At 42.0% G+C, this 24,459-nt stretch overlaps 1 protein-coding gene across 1 annotated transcript; it reads left to right on the top strand.

Moving 5' to 3' along the window:
- Positions 1–755: 755 nt before the first annotated feature.
- ABHD2 (abhydrolase domain containing 2, acylglycerol lipase) lies at positions 756–23,987 on the top strand. Its single transcript, XM_010176826.2, has 9 exons — positions 756–950; positions 9,386–9,561; positions 11,166–11,333; positions 14,229–14,412; positions 18,009–18,101; positions 19,796–19,906; positions 21,136–21,205; positions 22,094–22,178; positions 23,231–23,987. Exons 1-9 carry the CDS (start codon positions 757–759, stop codon positions 23,425–23,427), a joined length of 1,278 nt encoding a protein of 425 aa, XP_010175128.1. The 5' UTR covers position 756; the 3' UTR covers positions 23,428–23,987.
- Positions 23,988–24,459: the final 472 nt, after the last annotated feature.

Below are 24,459 nucleotides of genomic sequence, written 5' to 3' on the forward strand. Positions count from 1 at the left end.
ATAACTGCAGCCAACTCTTTGAGTTCAAAAGAAGCTGGATCAGCTGAAAAATTTGATTTCAAACTGGAAGGGTATTGTTATATTGTGGGTTTTCTAATTCTCTCCCCTGCCCCACTTCCTTTACTCTGAAGCCCGTGAAAGACTAGATATTAATCTAGTCCTTCTTCAGCTGCAGAACTACTGTGAATTAAATCCTGAACTCACTGGTATATAAAGTCAGCACCTTAAATACATGCAGGAGTTAGTACCAGTATTCTCAGGGTTGCAAAGTTCAGGCTGAGGAGCTAACAAAGTAGTTCTTTCAAGCTCTCCTTTTTGAGCCTGGCTTGTACATCTGGGGAGAAACACTCATCCAAAACTGTGGATGTGCCTTTATAGCCTGGCTTTTCACTTGGCTTCTATTTGAGCTGGATAGTCTTGGCCCAGATCCTGGAAGTATTGACTGACTGTGGGGTTTGACACCTGAGAGACTGTTGCAATTCAAGTGCAGCACTGATAGGAATAAATCTCCTTCCCAACTGATCATCTGGTTTCTATGTCTTGTGCTGGTCAGGGTGTTTAGAGCAGTACCAAATAAACTTCCTTTTGCCTTAAAGGTTGCTAGTCTGAGTTGATATGTTCGGATTTTTGCAGCAGTGTCAACAGACAAATTTAGTTGGTTAGCACAGTCTTATATTTAACATAGCAATTGATATTCATATCCAACAGTATGTTGCCAAAAGTTTTAATATTGTTTTTTTTATCCCCAGGCTCAAAATGAGTGCAATGTTGGAAACCCCCGAGCTGCCGGCGGTGTTTGATGGGGTGAAGCTTGCTGCAGTTGCTGCTGTTCTGTATGTTATTGTTCGCTGCTTGAATTTGAAAAGCCCGACTGCCCCTCCTGAACTCATTTACCAGGACTCTGCTTTGGCCCGCTTTCTACTCAAATCCTGCCCACTTTTGACCAAAGAGTAAGTAGTATATTTTTTTCATGTTGATCTGTGTTACAAGGAGAAGAGCTGCACTTAACCATTCTTCTGCCTACTGTGTTTCTCAGACCTGGGTGCAAATGAATGTCAGGGTATTCTCTTGATAAAATAAACCTGTACCAAGTCAAGCATTTCATTATTGTTAATGTCCCAGGTAACTAGGTTTAGTTCCAAGAGTTATTGTGCAGAGTTCTCCAGGGATGTGTGGAAAAAGTCATCCCTGTGCCTCTGTATAGTAGCTGTATGATGATACTGTACTAAACCAGCACTATATAGCCCACTGTCTGTGGAAATGGGGCAGGGATGGGTGCAATCAGCACTTGTTCCTGTTCATGTACCCCCCTTTCTATTGGGGAAGAAATCTTTTGAGGTTCACAGGAAGGAAGTGTTTTCATGGTATGTCCATGCACTTATAATGAACACAGGGATGGCTATTAGTTTTAGAGTGCCTACTCTTCTTTGAAGTGCCTTAAGTTGATTGAAGACTAATGAAATTTATTACTGGGTGGAGCATATCATCATACATACTTTAATGACATACTGTCCAACTCTAAGCATGATGAATCCACTTTCAAATTGATCTTATGTGTATTTGAGCAGGCTGATCCTTGACCTTCCATTCTAGGACCTCCAGAATCAGTGCAGCTGCCCTTACTTTGACCAATAACGTGAAACATTTACTACAATTTCATGAGGCTTTGGAGGTACAAGGACTTTGGTTACAGTATTTCTCTTCTGCAGTTATTTTGAAAACTTACAAGTCCTATCTAGAAGCCCTAAATACATCAATTACCTAGTAAGCACTGAGTGCAGCTGCATGAACCTTCCTTTTGGATCTCAAAAGTCAAGCTGACTTAATGATAGTCATTCTAGGGGAGATGAGAGGCTTTTAGCAGTGCTGTGTTACCTTGGCTACATAAGGTGTAGGATCTGTAAACTCTTAAAGGAAACAAAGCATTATCTGTTTTAAATTAGAGCCCAAATAGGGTTCCCTGATGTATTCTGAGTTTGGTACTAACATAAGTGTGTGTTGAAGCTGAGCATTGAAATTGGATTCTTGATTTTGGCTAGTACCTTAACTGCAAAGCAGTTGCTTCCCTAAAAAATACCATGTAACTAGAACCTCTTTAGTGTATCTTAGACACTTGTCATCTCGGTGTTGGCACTCTGGATTGACATGTCCCTAGTTGCTGAAAGAGCAAGTGTGAAGCTGTGCTGATTACCACTCTTGAAGGCATATTAGTATCAGGCTTATCTTTGGAAACAGATTGTGAGTTAATTCAGAGTCTGTTTTACTCCTATTTCAGCTCTGTTCTCATGGCACAAGCTCCTATTTCTACTGTATTAGAGGCATGTCTTGAACTTTCACTCAGTTGGAGAACAAAGTGTTCCCAAAGGATTGAAAATCCAGAACGTGTCTAAAAATTGCAGTTCATCTATTGTGCATTAACTGCAGGAGTGAAGAGCTTTTTGCAGAACCCCAGTGTTGTGTTAATAGTGTGCAATCTTGGTTTGTTTGCTTTCTCTGGATCAGCTCAGAGCTCAGGCTTGCCAACTTCTCTGAAAACTGTAGCAGTGATTTCCAACACATGGTTCTTGGACAGAATATTTGCCTCAAAGGCTTGTGTGACCCCAGGAAACAAACTTAGCTGAAACAAACTAGAATCAAATGTGTCAATAGGTAGTTGTTCAGTCTTGTTACCTGTATACCTATGTTAGGGGAGATAGGAATATAATTGCTGTTGGGGATTGAAAGGGTTTACAGGAAAGACAACTCTAAGATTATGTATATGTGATTTTTGCTATTCTAGTGATGTTATCACAGACTTTAATATAGAAATTAAAAAAAATCAAAGAAATCCTGTCTTCAGGCATGAAAGTCACCTGGAGACTAAAAGAGAACAAATATATTTAAATTCCTGCAATTATGCATTAAATAGTTTGTAGGACTAATTAGCAAAAAGCTCTGTGAAAACAGCTTGTGCCATACTCCACTAAAAAAAAATCTTGTAAGGCTTTGATTACTTGGTAATTATTCAGAGTGTTAGGAAAGCTGATTAAGCAGCTCTTTTCAAATTCTACCATGAAAGCAAAATAAGTAGCCCAGCAGTCCCTTCTGTTATCAGTACTGAGTTTGTAAGATCTTTTATAAGTCCAGTTCTTCTGTACAGCTGTGAACTGTCTTTCAGACCCGGTTAGTTCAGCTCCCATATGCTTAAGGGAGGAAGGGGTGAGAATATTGCTGGAAAAAACAGGGTGGCAGAGAGAAAACAGAAATAAGCAAAGTTATTCCAGCTGTGCAGATACAGAAAAAATACTTGGGGACGAGGGGGGAAAACACTTGTGGATTTTATTTCCCCTTCAAGGCACCATCTTCACCTATGGACTTAATCCATACATTGTAACTGTAGTGTCCTTCAGTAAGCCAAGTGGTGGTGGATGAATAATTTAAGAGCTTTGGATAGTAAAACTGTGTGAGATGGCTGTGTGCCCGGTACCTTGTACTTGCAGATGTTAGTACTCCTTTATACAATTCTCTAAACTGCTAGGAGCTTTCCGTGTATTGATCAAACACTGGTAAGCAATAGACTCTGTCTTCCTAGAGCTCATGTTTTCTTGCCTCTGTTTCCCTTCCTCTACCCCTGTCTAGCTCTGTACTTTGGCTTACCAAGTGGAGTAGCATAATCAGACCTTCTTTCATTCAAAGAACTGCTTCTTGCATGGAAGCTCTTGCAAATCAGCACAGTTATTGGTGCCCTCAGGCCTAACCCCTGGCTGCAGCTCTATCCTCTTCCTGTCTTTCAAACTGGTACAGAAAGTCTGCCATCTGCTTTCTTATTCCTGTAGAATTGCAGCATTGGCTCTTTGATTCATGATGACAGATTTGGCAGTGCTTGCTGTACTGAGCTAGAGATGGGGGTTGGTTTTTTTGGATATTCCCAATTTTTTTTACTATCCAGTGTATGTGTATGTATCTTTATTACTGTAGAGGTGTGGCACAAGTGTCATCCTTATTGGAAATAATCATCCTTACTGTCTGCACACTTTTTATCATTAAAAAGTACAAGCTCCTCAAAGACTGAAGCAAATGATTGTCAAGTCTTAGTAAACAGTGTCAAAGATCCAGCCTAGATACTTCTTATCTTTTGTTTGCACAGTAACCTACACCGGATAAGCAGGCTGCCTGGTACCAGAAGACTTTTGTACTGTCATCACTTTTCTCCTAGATGCAAGAAGACTAGTCAGCAAAGCTGACTTCAAGCTTTTCAATGTTCTTTTCTTCCATCCAATAGCAAACAGTGTTTGATTCCTGTCAACTCCTTAGTGTTTTACCCTAGGAGGAACACTTCCAGGAGAATAATAAACCAGAAAAACAGTGTTACTCCTGAAGCTTTGGCAGGTGAACATGTTGAGAGGTAGAGGAGAGTGGCAGTTCCCAACTGGTAAGTTGAAGCATTGACCTTAGGGAGAGAAGCAGCCTCAGGGGGTCTGAGTCCTTGCTAGGTGCTCTGCTGTGACATTGGCAGCAGCCTTACATTCTCCAGCTCTCATCAGCAAGGAAGATGTAATACTCATTCTGTGTTTTGACTGGAATACTTCTTGTAGTCACTGAAGATTGAGGAGAGGTGTGATGGGCACTTTACTGAACAAAAGCTGGCTAAATTGAGGAGGTAACATAACTGAGAAGGCCAGTTTGTACTTACAGTTCTGACTTCATGCAGTTTCTGTGGACAGCAAACACTTCTATTCCACTTATGTTAATTTTTCAGAGGCTCAGGGGACATGGAAGCTCTGTAAGCTGCTTTAAAATTTTGCTGTTACAAATTTGCTCTGTCTTCATCACATTGAACAGTCTAGCTGAGCTGATGCAGAAAAAGCTGCTTTCTACATATCTGGGGGGAAGAGGGTTAAACCCCACAGACTTTTAGGTAAGCTTTCTGGATTGGAAATTGCATTCCCTAGGATCACATAAGGAATAAGATTCAAACAAGGTTTGATTTTTAAAACATCCTTTAAATACCTCCAAACTGCTCTGTAAAGGGGAAAAAATAACCTGTTGAAATGCAGGTGGCAGTTCTTGGGGTGTCCCCTGACATGGACAAGTTGTAGGCTCTCCTTTCTTGCTGTCAGTATCCAACGTACTACAGCACATCAAAGCTGGTGTAAGGGTTAATGTGTAAAGTGTTAATCTCCTCAGATGAAATGAAGTAATGCTCCAGAAATAAGCCTGTTGCTGAACTTCCACTTCAGATCTTTGAGGACCTGAATGCTGATGCTTGCTAATAAAAATAGCACAGTTTTTATGTGCTTTGTGTGAGCTGCTTATACAGCTGCTGCTTTCCTAAATTCCTGCATACTGGGTGATGTACGTGCTCTAAAATCATAATCTGCTGCCTGAGAGCCACTAAAACTTAATCTACAATCGTGTGTTGGATTTTTTATTTAATATTAAAATACTAGGAGAATGTTTGAAACACTTAAGCATTCTCTTGCTCTCAGGCACTGTTGTGGACAGCCATGTATTAAGATGTGGGACTGTGCTGGACAGCTGAAGCACAGCATTTGGAGCTAAAACTTGAGCATTTTTGAGCAGATTTATGTAACTGGTTGTGAATTCACTTAGCCAGTTAAGACTGATGAACTCTCTACTTGTTCTGCCATATAAGTCAGCTTCCATAAAAAGTAACTGGCATCTGCAGACCTGTTCTGTCTGCCTTCTACTGCAGAATCCTATTACTGGAAGTTACAGGACTGGCTACTGGAAGTCATAACTGACTGCCTCAAATATTTGTCTTTACTCAGAGTGCCTGCTATTTATTGCAACTGACCAAATCAAAACAGGGAAATGAGTCAGTTGAAAGCCTCTGGGTCTGGAGCAAACTGGGAAGCCATTTTTGTTCCATGGAAACTGATATATATTTTTTTCCCCAGTACAACACAACTTTGCCTTCAGATCTCCCATGTTATCAGTACTTGCTTGTGTGTGCTGTTGTGGGACATCATCCTTGTCCTTGTGTGGACATGTATATCTGTCTTTGGCAAGAGGTCTTCCTGACTGCTCTTCACCCAGCTGGCTGCTCAGCTCCTGTCACCTCTAAACCACTACTGCAGAACACTGGAAACGCTGCTTATAGACATGGTGTCTGTGCCTGGGCTCTTGTACATCTGTGAGCAACTCTGCTGGAACAGGGCACACCAAGGAATGCAGAGTGAATCATCTCCATACAGTGAAACTTGCTCTACTGGGATAATCTCTACAGTACACTGTGTTTCAAAACCACTTGGGTTTGCAGCAGGCATTGTAGAGAAGCTGAAATCTGTCATGTCCTTGAACACTTTCCCTGTGTCTACTTAATATCAATGCCAGAGGGAAGCCACCTGCTTTTGTGAGTGAGGGGCCCTGGTTTGGAAGACTTGATTAAATTTAACAGTAAGAGAAAGTTTTAGCATAAAACATCAAGGGCAATACTTGAATGCTCCTTAAACTACTTAGTCACTCAGTCTGTGTAATACCTAACTCATGTTTCCACGTGTCACACCCTGATGAGTTTGTTTTGTTAAGGTAAGCCATAAAAATAGCCTGAGTACATGTTTTCCTGCCTACAGAAAGATTGTTTCGGAGGAGCATCTCTTTTCAGCCGTTTGCCATGAGGAATGTTGGCTTCATTGCAAAACAACCTGTGCTAGCTGTTGCTGTTAGCACTGGATAGTTAGGTATTTCAGCTGGATTGACTATGAAAATGTCTCTGGAGTTGTTTTTCACATAATACAGCTTAAACAAAATTCAGCTTATTTGATCTGCACTTCCAGAGGGTGAGGACTCTTGCATAATTCCTAGGTAGGGGTTTTTTTTTTTGGCCTCACCAGTGTGGTATCCTGCACCTTCATAACTGAAGAGTTCTTTCCACGCTCTCCTCTTTGGTTTTGGTAAAAGCAAACAAAGTCTGCACAAACCTCGAGTAAAAAGTCTTGTCCCCCTGTACAGTCTTGTGCTATCGTGCTCAGTACTTGGTCTTGGAAGCTCTTGTAGACTTTGTCTCAAAAACGGAGATAGAAGTCACTCATGGGAAGACTTTCAAAAACAGGCTTGTTCATTGCCAAAATGAAGGGTGAACAGAAATAGTCTAACAGACAAATCACGTAAGAATGCTTTGCAAAGTCCAACTTGTCCATCGGCTGGGGACAGCTTTCATTGGAATGCAGTGATATAGAGCCATTGCTTTGTTACTGTCAAGCCTTTGCAGTAGGCGAGATTGGCACCTTGTCTTGGTAAATTAAAGCCTAATATTTTGAATAGCTGCCTGCTTTTACATCAGTCTGGTAAGGTGAGTTTTAATCTGTCTTAGTTTTTCACTGATTATGCAAGATCTGGACAACTTTCCCCCTTCTCTGATCAAGTTTTGTGATGTTCAGTCTCCTGGAGTCTGGATACTTAGGGGATTTTAGGGTATCTATTTCTCCATGAGCCTGTTGCTTAAAGGGTAGTAAAAAAAAAGATAGGTGAGATGGCAATCTGCTGCTCTAATACTTACATGTATTTTAGAGCTTTAGCTGCTTTATTTTTAAATGTGAACTGCAGAAATATACTTAACATGCTGAAGTATGACTAAGTGGGAGTAACAAATCTCTGCATCAGAGTACTGTATACACATTACTCATGCTGGAACTTGGCCTTTGAATATTTATCTGGAAGAGTGTAGTTGCATGCAGAGTGACTAACCCCAGCACATCTTGGCTGCAGGCAGTGTGATGCTTAAACAACTGATGGGAGCTAACAGATAAGCTGAGTATTTTACTTGGCTGGTCTATAGGGTGCTCAGAAACACTGGCTTGTTCACTCTGAAGGGAGCAAACAGGGAATGTGCTCTTGTCTGTAGGACTTCACCCAGTTTTAGCCTTCAGATGGAAATGTAGAACTCGTAGGTAGCATTTGTCCATCATTATGGATGGAGTCACAGGGATTCCTGCCTTGGTTTTAGTCTTTCCTTTAATGAAGAACAGCTCAATGAAACTGCATGTGCTGTTTGCCTGTGTAAAAGTGGTTGCAAAGGTTTGACTTACTGAAGATCAGTACTTCAGGTAACTTCCAGCTGGGTTATTTGAAGGCATGTTTGAGTTTGTTTGGTGTGCTTTTCTTTTCCCCAAAGAAACCAGCTGTGACCTGAGGCAGGCTGTTGTAAGTAGCACACTCTTGGTAAGCAGCATGCTTGAAGCCATTTGTCTTCCTTTAAACTCTGGTGGTAGTGGTGAAGCTTTGAAGACTTTTCTAATTTCCTGCCTAACAACATCCTGTGTTATGTGCTGCTGCAGCTGCTGCATCTATTCCACTGGATGACTGTAACTTATAGCTGGAAACTGAACTGTAGGCAAATATGAGGAAAGAAGTGGTGCTTGCAGAGATCCTTCATTTCTTCTTTTTCATCAAGGCAGTATCAGTAATCAGTCACAGCTATATAGCTTGGCTGTTGTAGCTGGAGAAATTGCTTTCCTGTTAGCCCTATGGGGTAAGACTTTGGGTTTTATCTGTGATAATCTTTGATTTAAAAAGCACTGTATAGAAGCAGAATCACCAAAACTTTCCAATGCATGCACTTAACCTAAGATTAGAAACCACACAACAACATTCATGTCTGAGTCCCTTCTAAAAGACCTGCAAATTCTTGTAAGTTGTACTTGACAGCTCTCCTCAAAAAAAAGCTGCTAGCAAAACCCTTCTGCAAAGGACTTCTCTGAAAGAAGACAAAAAGCCAGTTGTGTGGTGTCTACTTCTATGGGAATCCATTTTGGGTCTCTTTGGGAAGTGCACTTGCAAAAACTGAGTGAAACAGTACAATGAGAAACTGTATTGCAATGACTGTAAGAAGCCTCCCTCATGGTTGAGGGAAGAGAACAGGCAGGAAGAGTTTACTGCTGCTCTTGTCTGGCTAAACAAGCCCAGATAGTTCTTATTTTTATTGGAAGTTGGGTTTTTTTGGAGTGTGTAGGCAGAACAGGGAGTTGTGGATACAACAGTCAAGTTTATGTGGATCAACCTGGCAGGCTTCAGTGTTTCAATTAAAACAGATTTACAACACTTTACAGATTTTGGAGGTCAGTTTGGTTGGCTAGCAACATGCTGTCCCAATCTCACTGAGACACAAGGTCTCTGTGTATTTGAGAAGCATTTGACCATGTAACATTTCAAGATAGAAGAATGTCTGGATTTTGGCTTCTGCTGCTGCTATCAGTGCTGATTTGTCAGCTTTGAGAGCATATCAGTCTCTCCTCTTCTGTAAGGCTGCAAAGATCCAGTTCAGTTGTAGCAAAAACAATTTCATATTTGCTACTGTGTTTGGTAGTGAGGGGGAGTGCTTATCTGTTCTCAAAGGCTTGTTAACACAGCAGGGACAAGCAATTAAATATTTTGCCTCTTTCAGGTACATTCCACCCCTGATCTGGGGGAAGAGTGGACATATCCAGACTGCCCTTTACGGAAAGATGGGGAGAGTGAGATCACCACATCCGTACGGACTTCGCAAGTACCTCACAATGCCAGATGGAGCAACAGCCACCTTTGATCTCTTTGAGCCGCAGTCTGAGCACTGCATTGGAGGTCAGTCAAACAGCTGCTGGCTGCATCTAACTGCTAACCTTGATTCTGTGCTCTTGGGGGATGGATGAGAACACTGCTACTTGATTTATCAGCAAGGATAGATGTTAATTCTGGTGATGGAAGGAGGCTGCTAAGCAATACTAACCAATGTGGGGAGGCTACAAGGCCATCTTGCTGTGTATCTGTGTCTCAGACAACAGCAGAGACCCTACTAGACTAATTAACTATTTGTAGCAAGGGGTGGGGAGTTAAATAACAGAAGTAGTGTTCTGTCATCTGTGGCACAAGTGAGAGGCTGGCAAAGAGAACCTGGTGGTAAGCCCTGTTCAGAGTGTCCTTTGCCTGTTAAGGCTGTGGGATCATAGAGGCTAGCTGCATGGGGTTCTTCATAGCCTGGTGTGTATGGAAAAGAAACTAGGCTTTCCCTCCCCCTTAGAAACAGATTCTTGGTAGTCCTTACTACCCATAGCTGTTTCAAGATCTGTGTGAAGACTAACTCCATGTGCACAGGGTCTGAAGCTGTGCATACATGAAGAGAAACCACATGAATAAGTAGAAAATCGTGGCAATTCCTTACAACTTCATGTATGTGTCTTCTGAGTGGATGTCAGCTTTCAAACTCACTGTTACACTGATAACAGCAACACTTAAAACTGAGTTACTGTGGCTTGACTTCAGAAGTACAATTTACCCCTGCAGTAGCTGATTTCATTGTAAGCTCATGACTCTCATTTGGCCTTCAGAAAAAGCAGAGGTCTTCTCTTAACTCTCTGCATTGAGATCCTCATGGTATAATGCTGCAGCAGGTAACTAGGTAACAGATACACTAGATAAGTTACTGTTATCTTTATCACTGAAGAATCTTGAGTAGTGCTTGCCTAATGAGGCAGAAATTCTGTGTCTAGAGCTGCTAAGTGTTGAAGCTTTGCACATAAGAGTCTGATAGCTAATTTGAAGTGCAAATGCTAATCCTGAATGTAATTTGCTGATCTTACTTGAATTACAATTACTTTCTTAGTTAATGAAATGATATCTTGTTAAACTAGTGAATGGTGTCAGCAGATCAAATATCATTAGATTAGCCCCAAAGCAGATGATGGCTAATGTTAGCTGATCAGAATGTCTGTGCTTAGCAAAGCTTCATTTTAAAGATCTGTTACACTCACCTTTGGAAGGAAAACAAGGGAAAAAGAGTGTAGCTAGTCTACTTGGTGCATGAACGAGCAGTGGGCTCCAGAGCTTCCACACACTTAGCAGTCATAACAAGCTGTCAGAAGGCAGAACATGTGTAATGTCAAAAACATCCTTCAAAGGGAAGAATTTCCTCTTGGTCTCTAGGCAGTGCCTGTAGAACTGTTTGGGCAGCTCTCCCTGAAGTCAGAAAACCGTTCATCTCCCGTAACATGAATTACTTTTTCACATCTGTAGCACTGGAGCTGCTGGTCTCCTGTCCTATACTGGATTTTTGGCAGACTAGTAAGATTTTTTTTTTTTTAGCTTGCTTCTGGTAGATGGTTTCCCATGGATCTGAAATGGAAACCTTCTGAATCTCCTAATTTGCATGAAGTGACATTTACTTAACTTCCCTCTCTTTCTATGCACAGAGGACGTCACGATGGTAATCTGCCCTGGGATTGCTAACCACAGTGAAAAGCAGTATATCCGTACTTTTGTTGACTATGCTCAAAAAAATGGGTACAGATGTGCTGTCCTGAATCACCTGGGAGCCTTGCCAAACATTGAGCTCACTTCTCCACGAATGTTCACGTACGGTAGGTACTTTATGGCAGCTGGGGACTTATTTTCAAACTTGTGGGATTTCTAGGGCTTGATCAGCCCCCTTAAGCATAGCACAGCTGCCATATCTGAATGAGGATCATAATTTTGTACTGTTTCTTAGGAAATAAACTGAATTTACATGTGAGGAAGTAGGGAGGCTAATACTGGGATTCACTTTTCCTTGTGTGTTCTCCCAGCTCTTACATGTGTTCCCTAATCAAGGAGGCAGTTTTTTTGAAAAGAAATCTTTTGAAAAAAGCTCTTGTGGTTACTAAGAGCCTGCTCAAATTATTTTAGAGATGCTGAAATGTCAGTTTAATGAAATGTGGAACAAACCTGTCTCTGAAGGATAAACACTATTTCTGAGGCTTTGTAAAATGTAACATGGGAGGAGTTTGTACCAGTCTGTCCAGAACATACATTTCTATCCTAAGAGGGACACATGACAAATGGTCCCTGGTTGTAAGACAAATGTCAAGGAACAGCAGCAATTCTATAGTATGACAGTAAAGCTACAGAAGTGGTAGTGCTGAACTGCCATGACTCTGGGCTTTCTGCTTGGATATAAGGAAATCTTTCTTAACCTAGGAATTAAAAGGAATAAAGGATTTGGAACTGTTAGAGGTGACTCCAGCTATTCTTGACTGCCCTGCTAGTGAGTAAAATGATCTTTGTAGAATGTGGCCTTCTTGCCTGTGACCTGATCTGCTTGTTCCTGAGTTCTCTTGAGCCCTCGTTTCCCTCTTTACTGCAAACACTTATAGGTATGTTATGTCAGGAGTCAGTTATGGGTTTAGCAGACTGGTAACTGACTTCAGTCAGTTAGGTTTCTTTTTCTTTTTTAAAGATAACTAAGATACTTACTGCTAAGAGTTTGGATTAACAGTTTGAATGTTTATCTTGAACAATTTATTTGCCAAAATAGAAATATTGTGCTTTGAGATCCTGGGTCTGGCAGGCAAAGAGGCCATAATGTTTTGTTGCTTATTTTATAGGTATTCACACAATGTTTTCCACCAAGGAGTAGATTTAATAACAAGTACCTCAATTTGTATTGAGGCCCTAAGCTATTAATGGCTTCAAGGCTACTTAGCTTGGGAACTAAGCTTGGCCTCTTTAAAACATTTGGCTTTTTGGTAAAAGTTGAGAACTTTCTTCCATGGAGCTTTTGCTTTAGACCTTAGGGAGTTATTCTCCAGTGTATCTCCTGAGATGTACCTTTGGGAGTCTTTTATAGCCTTGGAAAGGGCAAGGAATGCCTTGCATTTCCTTTGAGTGAGACAGTAAATCACTTGGCAGAGTTGCTTTTTAAGTGGAGTGCCAGCAAGACCATAAACAGGCTTCACTCTGCCTCCAACACAAATATCCTAGTGTCCTTACAGCTTTTGCTGGATTCCTGACATATCTGTTGAGGAGCAAGTAGCCTAAATTCAGGATTTGCTGAATCCTCCAGCCTTTACATCAAGCTTGACCTGTTGCTATTCTAGCTTTGGATTTCTGAAATAGTTGCCAGTTGCCCTCAAATCCTGAAGGTAAAATACTGAAGTATTTTGACTGCTGGCTTCTTCCAGAGGAAACCAGAGCAATGCAGCATTTGTCATATTGAGGAAAACTGCTCATTAAGAATGTTCACAGGGAAGTGCCCAAGCCCTGCTGAAATGCTCTGCCAGGAGCCTGCTGTTTCATCGAAGTAAACACAAGCCCTGGTGCTCATGTACTCCAGAGCTAGCCAAAACCTGAGTCTGATGTCTAGCAAGGATGCTACAGTTGGGGTGGGGACACACTGGAGCAGTGTCAGGTTGGCACAGGGTAGAATCCCAGCTCTTAGGAATTATCTCTTTGCATGAGTTCCACAGGATAGAGATGAGATTCTGACTCTAGGCAGCTGTAAGCAGTTGGAGTTTTATTTCTGTTGTTCATTGGTGCCTCCTGTGCAGCTTGCAGTCCTAAATCCAGTGGGAAGGTTAACAAAGTTGCATAGACAGCTGATACCATTATACTAATGCCATCAGTTTTGCAGCTGCTTCTCTTCATGTTCCCTTTTCCCAAAGTCAAAGGCAGGAGAAAGAGCCATAGGTGCTCAGATGTTGCATGTGTGGAGGCCTTCAAATCTGTTAAACAATGAGGACCACAGTACTACTAGAAGCTGGATCCTTCAGTGACTGCAGCCTGTGGGGTGCAAGTGGGTGTTAGCTAAGAGCAGAACAGATCTGTGTAGGTAAAAACCTCTTCTCTTGAAGAGGGGTTTCCCATACCTCTTCTAGGAAGCTGCAGTATCTTTACCTCTTCAGTGGTTAGAAAGGGCTAGCTGCTTCTGCTTAAATCCTTCCCTCTCATTCCAGAGAGCACTTGCTAAGTCAGGCTCTGCAACAGTCCATGAGAGCTCTGTCCTGACAAGCCAGCTCTGCATTTCCATTGCCTCCCTGCACCAGCATGGATTTAAGGATCCATGACAGCCTTGCTAAAAGCAAAGGAACAAGCTGATTTCCAGACACCCCACTGAAGTTCAGAAGTGGCAAACTGCCTCAGGAAGGTAATGATGGGTGCTGTTCCTAGATAGTAATGTCAAGCCCAGAGCTGTTGGACTCTGCTTTTTAAGCTGCTTTAGAAAGGAGAGTTTGGATTGTCAGATTAGCTGTGGCTGTGATTTTTAAGCAAGTTAATTTCATCTTACTTTGGCACTCTGTCAGAACTAGGCATGAGCCCCATCTAAGGTCCATGTGGCTCATAAAAGACACATGAACATGTGTGAATTGGAGCTCTTAAAAAATTAAGGTTATTGAAAAGTCAGAAAGGGTAAGAAGCTGAATTTAAAGCACACAACTGAAGCCTGAAGTGGGAATCTAGGTATGTTAGAAGATGATTCTTGACTTTGTTTTTATTTTTAGGTTGCACCTGGGAATTTAGTGCCATGGTTAATTCCATCAAGAAGACCTACCCTCAGACCCAGCTGGTTGTCGTGGGCTTCAGCCTGGGTGGAAACATTGTGTGCAAATACCTGGGAGAGAGCCAGGCCAACCAGGAGCGAGTCCTGTGCTGTGTCAGTGTGTGCCAGGGATACAGTGCACTGAGGTAGGTCTGGAGACTTTTCCATGCTGGTCTCTTCTGGAGGTGCACCAGGGGACAGGGTGTGTGTGGAAGGGCAATGTGCAGAGCGTGCTCCTCTAGTCTGACAGACCACAACCTGCAGGATGCCACCCTCCTGAAGGAGCAGGCAAAACTTTGTTGATTTGGCAGCACAAATGAGGTTTCTGTCAACAGTGCATGTAAGTTTTCTGTACCTGGCCAGGTATGTGCTGGCAGCTTCTGGTCTGTGTGTGTGAGCTGCCCTAACTCTGTGTCATGGCAGAATTGCTACAGCATCCTAAGAGGAGGCATTCCCTGTGCAGTCCTGGAATAATTAACCAGGCAGGCTGGGCAGCATGACAAACTGCTGAGCTGATGCCAGGTTTGCAAGCAATAGTTTACACTCTCATCACTCGAGTATCCCTTGGTTCATAATAGCTTTTCTGGCTTGAGTGTGCAGTTTCATCTGGCAGCTGTTACCTGGGGAGACTGGAAAGAGATGCACAGCTCATACGCTGTCAGTCCATGCTCCTGCTTAGTGTGTGTCACTGAAACAGTGCTGTGAGCTGATGAGGAGATGGAGAGGCACTTGCAAATATGTTGTGCAGTTTGGAAGGTAGGGAGAAGGCTTATAGCCCTAAACTCTGTCTAAAATGTTACCCTGTGGTTCTCTACCTGGAAGCCAAAGCTATAGCACTTCACAGGAGTTGTAACAACTCCACTTCCATTTACTGGTAGAAGATCCTGCTGCTTGAAAACTGGTGACTCAACTAATGTGCAGTAACTTTCCATGTGTGCACAGTTAATGAAGATTAAAACAGTGTAACTGGCTAAACTACTGCTTTCAGTTTTTACTGTCTCTACATATGGGCAACTACTAAGGTGTAGGTGACTTTACAGTAATTCAACTGAACTTGTGAGCCCTGAGACTATTTGAAAGGCAAAAGGGGCTTTTGAGACTAGGGTATTTGGGTCAAGATCCTTTGGGCAGATAAAAACAGTGAAACTGTGGCAGCCCTGTGAGGGGCTTGCTATGGAATTTGGCCTCCCAGCCTGGTCAGGGTAGCTGGAACTCTCTTGGTGCTGCTGATGCTCTGCCTGTACAGGGACCAGTTTGATATTAAGCAGTCTGAAGACACCTTTCATGAGTTAAGAGTTTACAGGTGAAAGTAAGAAGCTTTTCTGGAATCACTGAGATGTGACTAAAAGCTTGATATGCACTTCAGTAATATTCCAGCATACCTAATCCCTTTTGAGATCAGATGTGACTACTGCTAAAAGAGGGTATAACCTACTGCTAGGTCCCCGTGAGTTCCCACCCTTACAATCTGAACAGGGGCTTTCAGAAACAGTTTCTGCTTTGTTTCAAGTAAAATGTTCTTAGTTGTCCTGGGGTTCTGGCATGGTGCACAGAGCATCTTTTTGAAGCCAGCTTTTCAATTATACCTATCAGACAGGGTTTGCAAGGATCCCGTCTGTTAGTGATCCACTTGGTTCATCTTCTGCAGTTACGCAATGTTGTATTTCTGGTCTCTAAAATGATGTTGTGAGCAATCCTGTTCCCTAAGCCGATTTCTATAGTAGCATGTCATGATGTGCTGGTAGAACAGCAGGGCAAGGGCAACCTGTTTAACAATACTGTGCTTTTATTAGTATAAATCTTCAGTGGGTTGTGTGGATTATTGAGCTCTTGACTCCACCTGCTGGGTAGACATCTACTAGCATATTTCCAGTCATAAAATATCTGCTGTGCCTTACTGAGCAATCAGCAGGATGGCTTTGCAGATCTTATGTCTCCCTACATAATATCTACTGCTTTAAATGCTAATTACCTGCAGATCTAGGGGAAAGCAACATCAGTAAATAGCAAAAGACAGAATAGGGAGGGCCTTGTGCCCCTGGCTATAGAAGTAGGAGGTAGGGGAGGTACAAAGCACCTCCAGCTGGAATGGTTAAGCCTTAGCCTTCCTGGGCTTGGTCTGGTAGTTTAAAATAACTGACCTCATCCCTCTGGGCCACATGAAAGTGGATTACCCAGGTAGAGGTGACCAGTTAGTTTACAATTCCATTTTATTTTTTTTCATTAGCTTGTACAGCCTTTATCCCCCAAATAACTTTAGGAAGTGAAGGAAAAAAGTGTTGGTGAGCAAGGTGAACTAGGAATCTGAGATATGAAAGCTTTTCCAGAGTATTAATCATAAAGTCTATAGATGGGACTAATGAAGTAGCAGCAATACTAGGATCTGCCAGAAGAATGAGAGACTTAATTTAATGAACTAATACAGAGTCTGGGGAATTTGTTACCTGAGGCTAAATGGGGACATGTCTCCTTATTCCTTAATCTCTGCCTGCACAGGCTTGATTCTGCTGCTTGATCTTGTGGAATGCATCTTTACTATAGCTACAGGCTGTGGGGAGAGTCCTCTGCTTTGAAACCTGGGCAGTCCTCAAAAGACCAGAAGCTGCAAGCACTGAAAAAAGGCAGCTTTTCACATTAGGAGTACTGCTAATTAGGTGTACCACAGGAACTGCAGGGAGATGTGGTAGCTTTAACTTCAAACATCTCTTAATAACTTAATAGGTTTGCTTGGAAAAGCTTCTGTGAAGCAAGAAATGTGCATCTTCCTGTCTTCCTTCATTCCCCTGCCCCGGCATAAACATGGTCAGTATAGTCTGGCTAGACAAAAAGATAAGGAAGGTTTTAGGTTTTTCCCTCAAAATCATACTCTAACATGGCTTACTACAAGAAAATATAACTTGGTTTTACCCTGGTAGGGGACTGGCAGGCAGTGGCTTGGATGGTCATGCTAAATCCACTGTAGTTCTCATGGTATGTTAATGTTTAAATAGTAGGAGTAGTTCAGTAGCTGAAGCTGCTCCCAGCATTCTTAGGTTGCTCAGTAAATGATAGTGTGTTTCCTCAGTAACAGCAAACCCTGCTAAGAGTAAAGCTGTGACCTGCCCTTGACCCTGCATAGCAAAGGGGTGCTGGTATCTGCCAGAGCTCACAGCAGTCTGGAGGACTTCAATTCTGTTTTAACAACAGATAAGCTGCGAAGTGCTATTCTGCTTTGAGAATAGGTGAAGACTTCAACTCAGATGCCACTTGCAGCTGCAGCTAGGATTTATTCCTACAGCTCCTGCCAATGAAGCTAAGACAATAATAGTGTCTGTATGTGTTGGAAGCATCTGCACAAATTATTATTTCCTCTGCAGAGCTAATATACACAATAGACAGCACTTTGTTCAGCAACAGGTTTTAGTCCTTTCCTTAGTAGTCCCATTAGGTAAATTACATTCAACTTAGGCAAAGGGATACTAAAATCCTCTTGTCAGTGTTGCAGATCTTGATTGATGGCTCTTAAATGCTCTGATCAAAACAGCTAATTGCATTGTGCAAAATGAGACCGCAGATCTGTTTTCTGATACTACCAAACTTCATCAAACTGGAAGTCATTTCCTGGAAAAGGTTAAGTGTGGCAGGGAAGGCCTGGAGATTTGTTTACATAGCCTCTAGGCTGCCATAAGATGTTACAGCTTATTAATCTGATCTGTCAAGATCTCTGTTAACAGCTTTGCTTGTTCCGCACTGTTTTTTCTAGGGCACAGGAAACCTTCATGCAGTGGGATCAATGTAGAAGATTTTATAACTTCCTCATGGCAGACAACATGAAGAAGATCATCCTTTCTCACAGGTACTGCAGTACATCACTTACACCAATAGTATTGATTGGGTCAATTGCTATATTGGATTTGTCATCTTGATCCTTTAAAATAGGACTCCTGAAAGATTATGCACCAGTTCCTTGCTTGGTGGTCTTTAGATGAACCAGCAGAGAAGTGGAGTGCATGTCAGTCTCATTCATACACTGTAAAATATACAAATAAGCTTTGGTGATCTTGTAAGAAGAAAGCAGGCTTTGTCTTTTTGCCTTCTTAATGAATAAACAAGATGCACACAGGAAAACATTGCAATTAGACTTCAAAGTGGAGTATTTTGCATCTGTTTCACTTCTAGCCAAAGAATTCCCTATTCAAGGAGCCTCTTGTTCTGCCACCTACCTGAGGTAGGATTCATCTTCAAGGTCTGCTGTACAGCGCTGCTGCTTATCAAATAAATAGTTGAACTGTAGCTCTGGCTTCTAGCTGTTCCTCTAGAAAGAGCATGTAGCCAGCAAAAGACTTAGTGTTGTTCTTCCTAGAGTGCAAGTGCACTTTGTAGGTTCCCTATGCTACTGTTGTGGTCTGTGGCTCCTGCGTATCAAAGCAATGTGTTTGTTAAACAGGTGACATGCTCAGTGTTTTCTCCATCAGAAGTTCTCTGGGTACTTCTTTCTAGGGCAATAAATGTGTAAGTACCTCATCTGTGTATATTTAGAATTGCCTCACTGGAGGGAAAGGGAGAGGAGTATCTAAGACCCGTTTCAATTAAGAGCATGTGTCACTTGCAGGCTTTTGGTTCATTGTTTACACTCCTGTGCAGTACAAAACACTTGCAGAAGGAATTAGGACAGCTGGCATATAGGATGATCAACATAATTCATTCCAGATTGACAAATATTTAGACAACTTGACCAAATTTAACACATGAAGTTAGGTAAGCCCCCATTAAAAGGTATTTAAATTCATAACCCAGAAAAAAACAGTACTGGCTTGAAGGCAAGTTTAAGTAAACTTTTTTCCATAATCACTTGCACTCTAAAGCAGCTTCTCCAAATCAAATCTAGCCACCTTCTGCTCTGCCCTGCAGCTGGCTCTGAAAGGGGAAAAAAACCAAAACCAAACCCTTTCCAACATGTGGCTTTTGTTCTCTTTGTTAGGGGAGCCGTTTGTTCTGGTAAAGAAACATCCTCTCCCGAGGGCAATAACTAATTATGACAACTGTCCATAGTAAATAGCTTTCTGCTAAGGTAATGCCCCAAGTAATTTCTGCTGTGTGACCTAACCTAATAGCTGTGCTGGGGAGACTTTAGGACCAGATGGTGAAGGAGATGCTATGCCCAGGACTGCTAGTGCTCTCACTGAGCCACCCACAGCTTTGGTTTGAAGCCAAAGAACCCTCCCTCTAATGTGCAGCCTCTGTTCCAAATACCCTTAGTGCTATCTGTTCTGGGAAGATTCTTTTTAGAGGCCCCTCATGCAGTTTTTCAGTATAACAGGAAAACATCTTTTTCTATAAAGAGGCTGCTAGGGATTTGTTATGCCTTGCTGCAAAGACAAGTGGACAAATAAGCTGTGCCTGTTCCCAAGAAACCCTCGTGTATATGTAGCCCACTCACTTCTAGTCTTGTCATATCAGACTTGGTAAACTCAGTTGTCCTTGAACAGGTTGTGGCTTTGCTGCCTTTGTTATGTTATTTGGATGTTTTTCTTGATGTTACTCTTTCAGGCAAGTTCTTTTTGGAGATAACATGAAGAAGCCACAAAGCCTGTCAGATGCTGATCTGAGCAAACTCTATACAGCAACATCCCTTATGCAGATTGATGATAACGTTATGAGGTATGAAGGAAGATCCTTGGATCCTGTGTAGGTCTCTGAAAGTACTTTCAAGCGTTGCTCTTGCATGCCCCTTGTTGTGCCTATAGGAGTCTGCTGAAATACAGTGCTGACAACCTCAAATTCATTCTTGCTTTCACATTGAATAAAACTAAACAGAAAAAACCCTGTACTATTGACAGTCACAGCTTCTTTAAAATCATCCAGGGGGCACATTTATCAATAAATCTGAGCATGAAGCTTTCAGTAACGTAGGAAAAGGCTAGCTCTGCCTGTAAAGTGTAGCAAAAAACAATGCAGAACGTGGAGAGCAGCTCAGAACTGCTGATAAATGTCATTAGCCCTGCTTGAATTTTAAAAAAACCCAAACACTACTGCCTTCTCAATAAACATTAGGGTTGGCTGAGATAATACAACTTTTTTACTTGTCATACTAACACCTAAATTAAGCTCTCTGCTTTGTTAAGCAGTAGCCTGTTACTGCCTGTGTCCTTGAAAACAACATAACACTTTCTTCAGTGGCAGTGTTCATACCACAGCATGTTCTTTATCAGGCATTGACACCTTTCCAAAATGAAGCTGTAAACTCTTGGCTATACAGCTATACCACTTGGCATGCTGGGAGTATCGCTGGCTGCTTTTTAAAAGCTGTTCCTAGGGAGATCTCCCAGCCTCGAGGCCTTTCTGCTTTGGGCCAACAGTTATGTTGTGTCTTACATTTAAAAAAAAGGCATTTGAGTATAGGTTTGCTGAAATCTTGATTTGGGATGGAGTGCTAAGGATTTGGCAAAGAACTGGTACTACAGTGAATTCTGAGTGGCTTGTAGGCAGACCCTTTTGCTCAGTACACTTGAGGTTCATAAACTATGGTTTTGTATTTGAAAAGGCTTTCAGGTAAAGATGAACAAGATCATAACTCTTCCTTCCTTCAATGTGTACAATTACTCAAGTGAAGCGAGCTACTTTAAAAGAAATGCCCTTTACAAGGCTGCTAGACTTCAACTTGTATGTTTAACTTGCCTAGGCTATCACAATGTTTGAGTAAGCACAGAACACATAAAGGCATGTGCTGCCAGAGGTGAGTTTTGCAGAGGCACTGGGTAGGGGAAAAAAAAGTGGTGTCTGAAAATTGAGGCATCATTCCTATCTCTGTGTATGTGTCTTCACTTGAAAGTAAGAGTCACATGGGTACTAGAAGCAAATTACTGCAATGACAGTCTTCTCTATTTCAGGAAGTTCCATGGCTACAGTTCCCTAAAGGAATACTATGAAGAAGAAAGCTGCCTGCATTACTTGCACAGGGTAAGCTCTTGCAATAGGGACTGCTCTTGTGCATTGATTTTCCTACTGGAGAGAAAATGCACTGTGATTTCTGTTGTCAATACCTAGACACAGCTGTCTTAGCTGGGATTTTCAGAAATAAACAGACACAATATATTGGAGTGGGATTTCAGTTTTCAGTACCTCCAATACTGGGACTAAATCCTCTGGGCTCTTAAGACCTTGTAACTCTAGCAAGTAGTAGCACCAAAGTGATCTGGATAAAGCCATGCATTCAGCTGAGCTGCTCTGAGTGTATGAGGATAAGGTGGGAAATGGGTGGTGGCTTTCAAGGGTTTCAAGGGTTTCAAATGGGTTTCAAGGAAGAAAGACTTATTAGATACTGTGGAAGAGACTCAGGGTGCTATCTGGCAGACAGATGCTTAGCAGACCAAAGTTTTCCAGAGTGAAAACTGGAAGATTAATTCCTCCTTGATCTGCTGAGCCAGAGGATGGAGATACACCAAGGGAGTTTCCTGGACTTTAACCAGGGTGTCCATAACAGAGCTGGCACTAGCTGCCTCATGTGCAAAGCAATACAGAGCAAAAAAAAGGGTGTAACTATTTGAATTCTGAGAATAGGGAAGATCTCTGACTCAACCTGTATTTGCTCTGATGTACCCCTGCCCCTTTCATACAATTGAGTTAGGGGAAAAAAAAGTGCTGCAAAGTATTCCATTGGTGAAAAGCCACCAGTCTTAAACTTTGACTTTTCCTGCTTTTTCGATGCTTCTCCAGGTACAGAACAATTCTGAAATAAAATGTCTTGGTTGAGTTAAGCTAAGGTGGTTTACAGTTCATAGACTGAAATTTAAATACCAGCCCCTTACTGTGTTTTTTTTCCCTTTTCTGCCATGTTTCTTGATGCAGATCTATGTTCCTCTTCTGTTGGTTAATGCTGCTGATGACCCTCTTGTACATGAGAGTCTTCTATCAATTCCAAGAGCTCTTTCAGGTATGTTGAAGCAGTCTGCTCCAGCTGTGCATATTTGTTTATCTGCAGCTTCCTTATCACATTGTGATCCATGATTTCAAAGCAGCTTGACTTGCCTCCTTACATCTGTAATCCTGTGGGAAATGTAGTAAGCCTCTTTAAATCACCAGTTGCTAGAACTAACAAAGCCAACCTTGAGCAGGAAGAACCTTGGTCTTTTCAGGCACCTTCTGCTGTTTTGGCTTGTGCTGATAGGCAGAAAGTTACATTCAGGTTATGTTCCTGAATGGAAAAAATGCTTCATGTCTCCATTCCTCACTGGATTTTAGTAAAAAGGTGGGTTGTTATAGTGATAGTCTTGATCAAGTACGGATGAACAACCCCCTTTGCTGATGAAGTGTGGAGGAGGGCACATGCATGGCTGTTATTTGGTACTGAACTCCTTGAAAGGAGTTGTGTGAGCTGTCTGTCTTCAGACAAGAAAAAAGCAAATGACCTTTAGAAACTCAGAGGGAGCTGGCTGCTGCTTCATCACATAAATAGTGGGTGTGCAGGGAGGGAAGCAGGCTTCATTCTTCTCCTGGTTGAAAGCTGTGAGCAGATAATTTATCCACAGCTGCTTCCAGACAGGAGCAAGCACAGAGATTTTTCTTGCTGTACATGAAACAAGGTGGCTGATGTATTGTCAGAGCTCTGGTGCAGCTTGACATGACGCTAACAGTCCTGCTTCCAGTGTACATGAGTTAAAGATGTTAACTTTTTAAAGAATGAGAATTCTTACAGCAATACAGGTATTGCTGTAAGGGCCCAGCCAGCAGCTTGGGCAACCTCCTTGTGTTGGCTGGGATTGTTTCCTGCAGACTGTCCTGTTCTGTGAAGCAGTAAGATTATGCACTTTGGACTTCAAAGTAGCTGTGGCCTTGGTCAGTGCATTTCTGCTTCCTACACATGATTGCTCCTTTGGTTCAGATGCTATGCCAAGGATAAAGTTGATTATCACAGCTTCAGATGGTTTCATTTTCAGCTCCAAGATGTTAACCTTCTGGAACTTTGTGCCTCCTTTTGTTTTACAGAGAAACGGGAAAATGTCATGCACGTGCTGCCCCTTCATGGAGGTCACCTGGGATTTTTTGAGGGATCTGTACTATTCCCAGAACCTCTTACCTGGATGGATAAACTTGTGGTACAGTATGCCAATGCCATCTGCCAGTGGGAGAAGACAAAGTCTCAATGCTCGGACTCAGAGCAGGCTGTATCTGGGCAGGAGTGATTGACCCAAAGACTCTGGATTGTTTCAGTATATCTCCCACTTTGGGAACATCTTGTTCCCTCACCTGCTGCTTCAGGTTTCCATTCTCCTTGATATCTTATGGTCGGGGTTTGATCACAATGTTTTCTGAAGTGGAGTTGCAGCAGAGGTTAATATCTGATCAGAGCATCTTTGCATATATAGTCACTTGGGTTTGTAATTTACTGCTCTGCTTGGAGAATTTGGTTGTTGATTGTGACTTGTTACAGGGTTATTGAGGTGAGGACTGCTTGCTTTAGTATAGCAGAAGTTTTAAGTGTCAAAATCCCTTCACCTGCTGGTCAAAAAACTTGGTCTGCAGCATTTGTTTAGGTGCAGATGACAGAGTAACTATGACTGTTCTCTTCTGTCCCAGTGCTGGAAAAACCCTGTACCAAGCCACAAGCCAGTGAGTAGTTCAGTCTGTAAGCTGCTAAGATGTGGCTTGGAAAAACAAATGCTTGACTGCAAGTGGAGTTCCAGCCTTGCATCTTCTCAAGGGAGCCTTTTGCTTCCTAGGAATGCATTTACACAAGTCAATCAATTCAAAAATACTTAACTCTCCCATGTTGCAGCTATCTGTGGATCAGAGTGTCTTTATGCTGGGATCCCAGGTAGAGAAAAGCTGTAGGCTGGTAATACCAGTTAATGTTTTTATGTAAACTTGTTCTCTCATACCAAGACCAGATCAGTCACCTTCTTGTCATCTTTACCTCTTTTTAAATGTAGTCATCTTTTTAGTACTGTTTTTTGTTGTTTTTTGTTTGACCCAGGGCTTTTTAAAGCTGGCTCTGACTTCCAAATGGAAACCAGCAATTAAGAATCTGCAGGATCTTTCTGTGAGCTCAATCTGTTTTTAAGAATATTTCAGAGATAATTATGTACTCTGTTAGGGATTAATTTGCTGGGGAGGAAGATATCTATTTAGTTTTACTCCCCTTATGTCAGGGTAAATCATACTGAAATTCTTCCCTTTAGCTTTCAAAGCATCAGATGGTTTTTAGACACATGACT

Source organism: Antrostomus carolinensis, unplaced genomic scaffold (genome assembly GCF_000700745.2).
Source record: "Antrostomus carolinensis isolate BGI_N321 unplaced genomic scaffold, ASM70074v2 scaffold14511, whole genome shotgun sequence".
Taxonomy (NCBI): domain Eukaryota; kingdom Metazoa; phylum Chordata; class Aves; order Caprimulgiformes; family Caprimulgidae; genus Antrostomus; species Antrostomus carolinensis.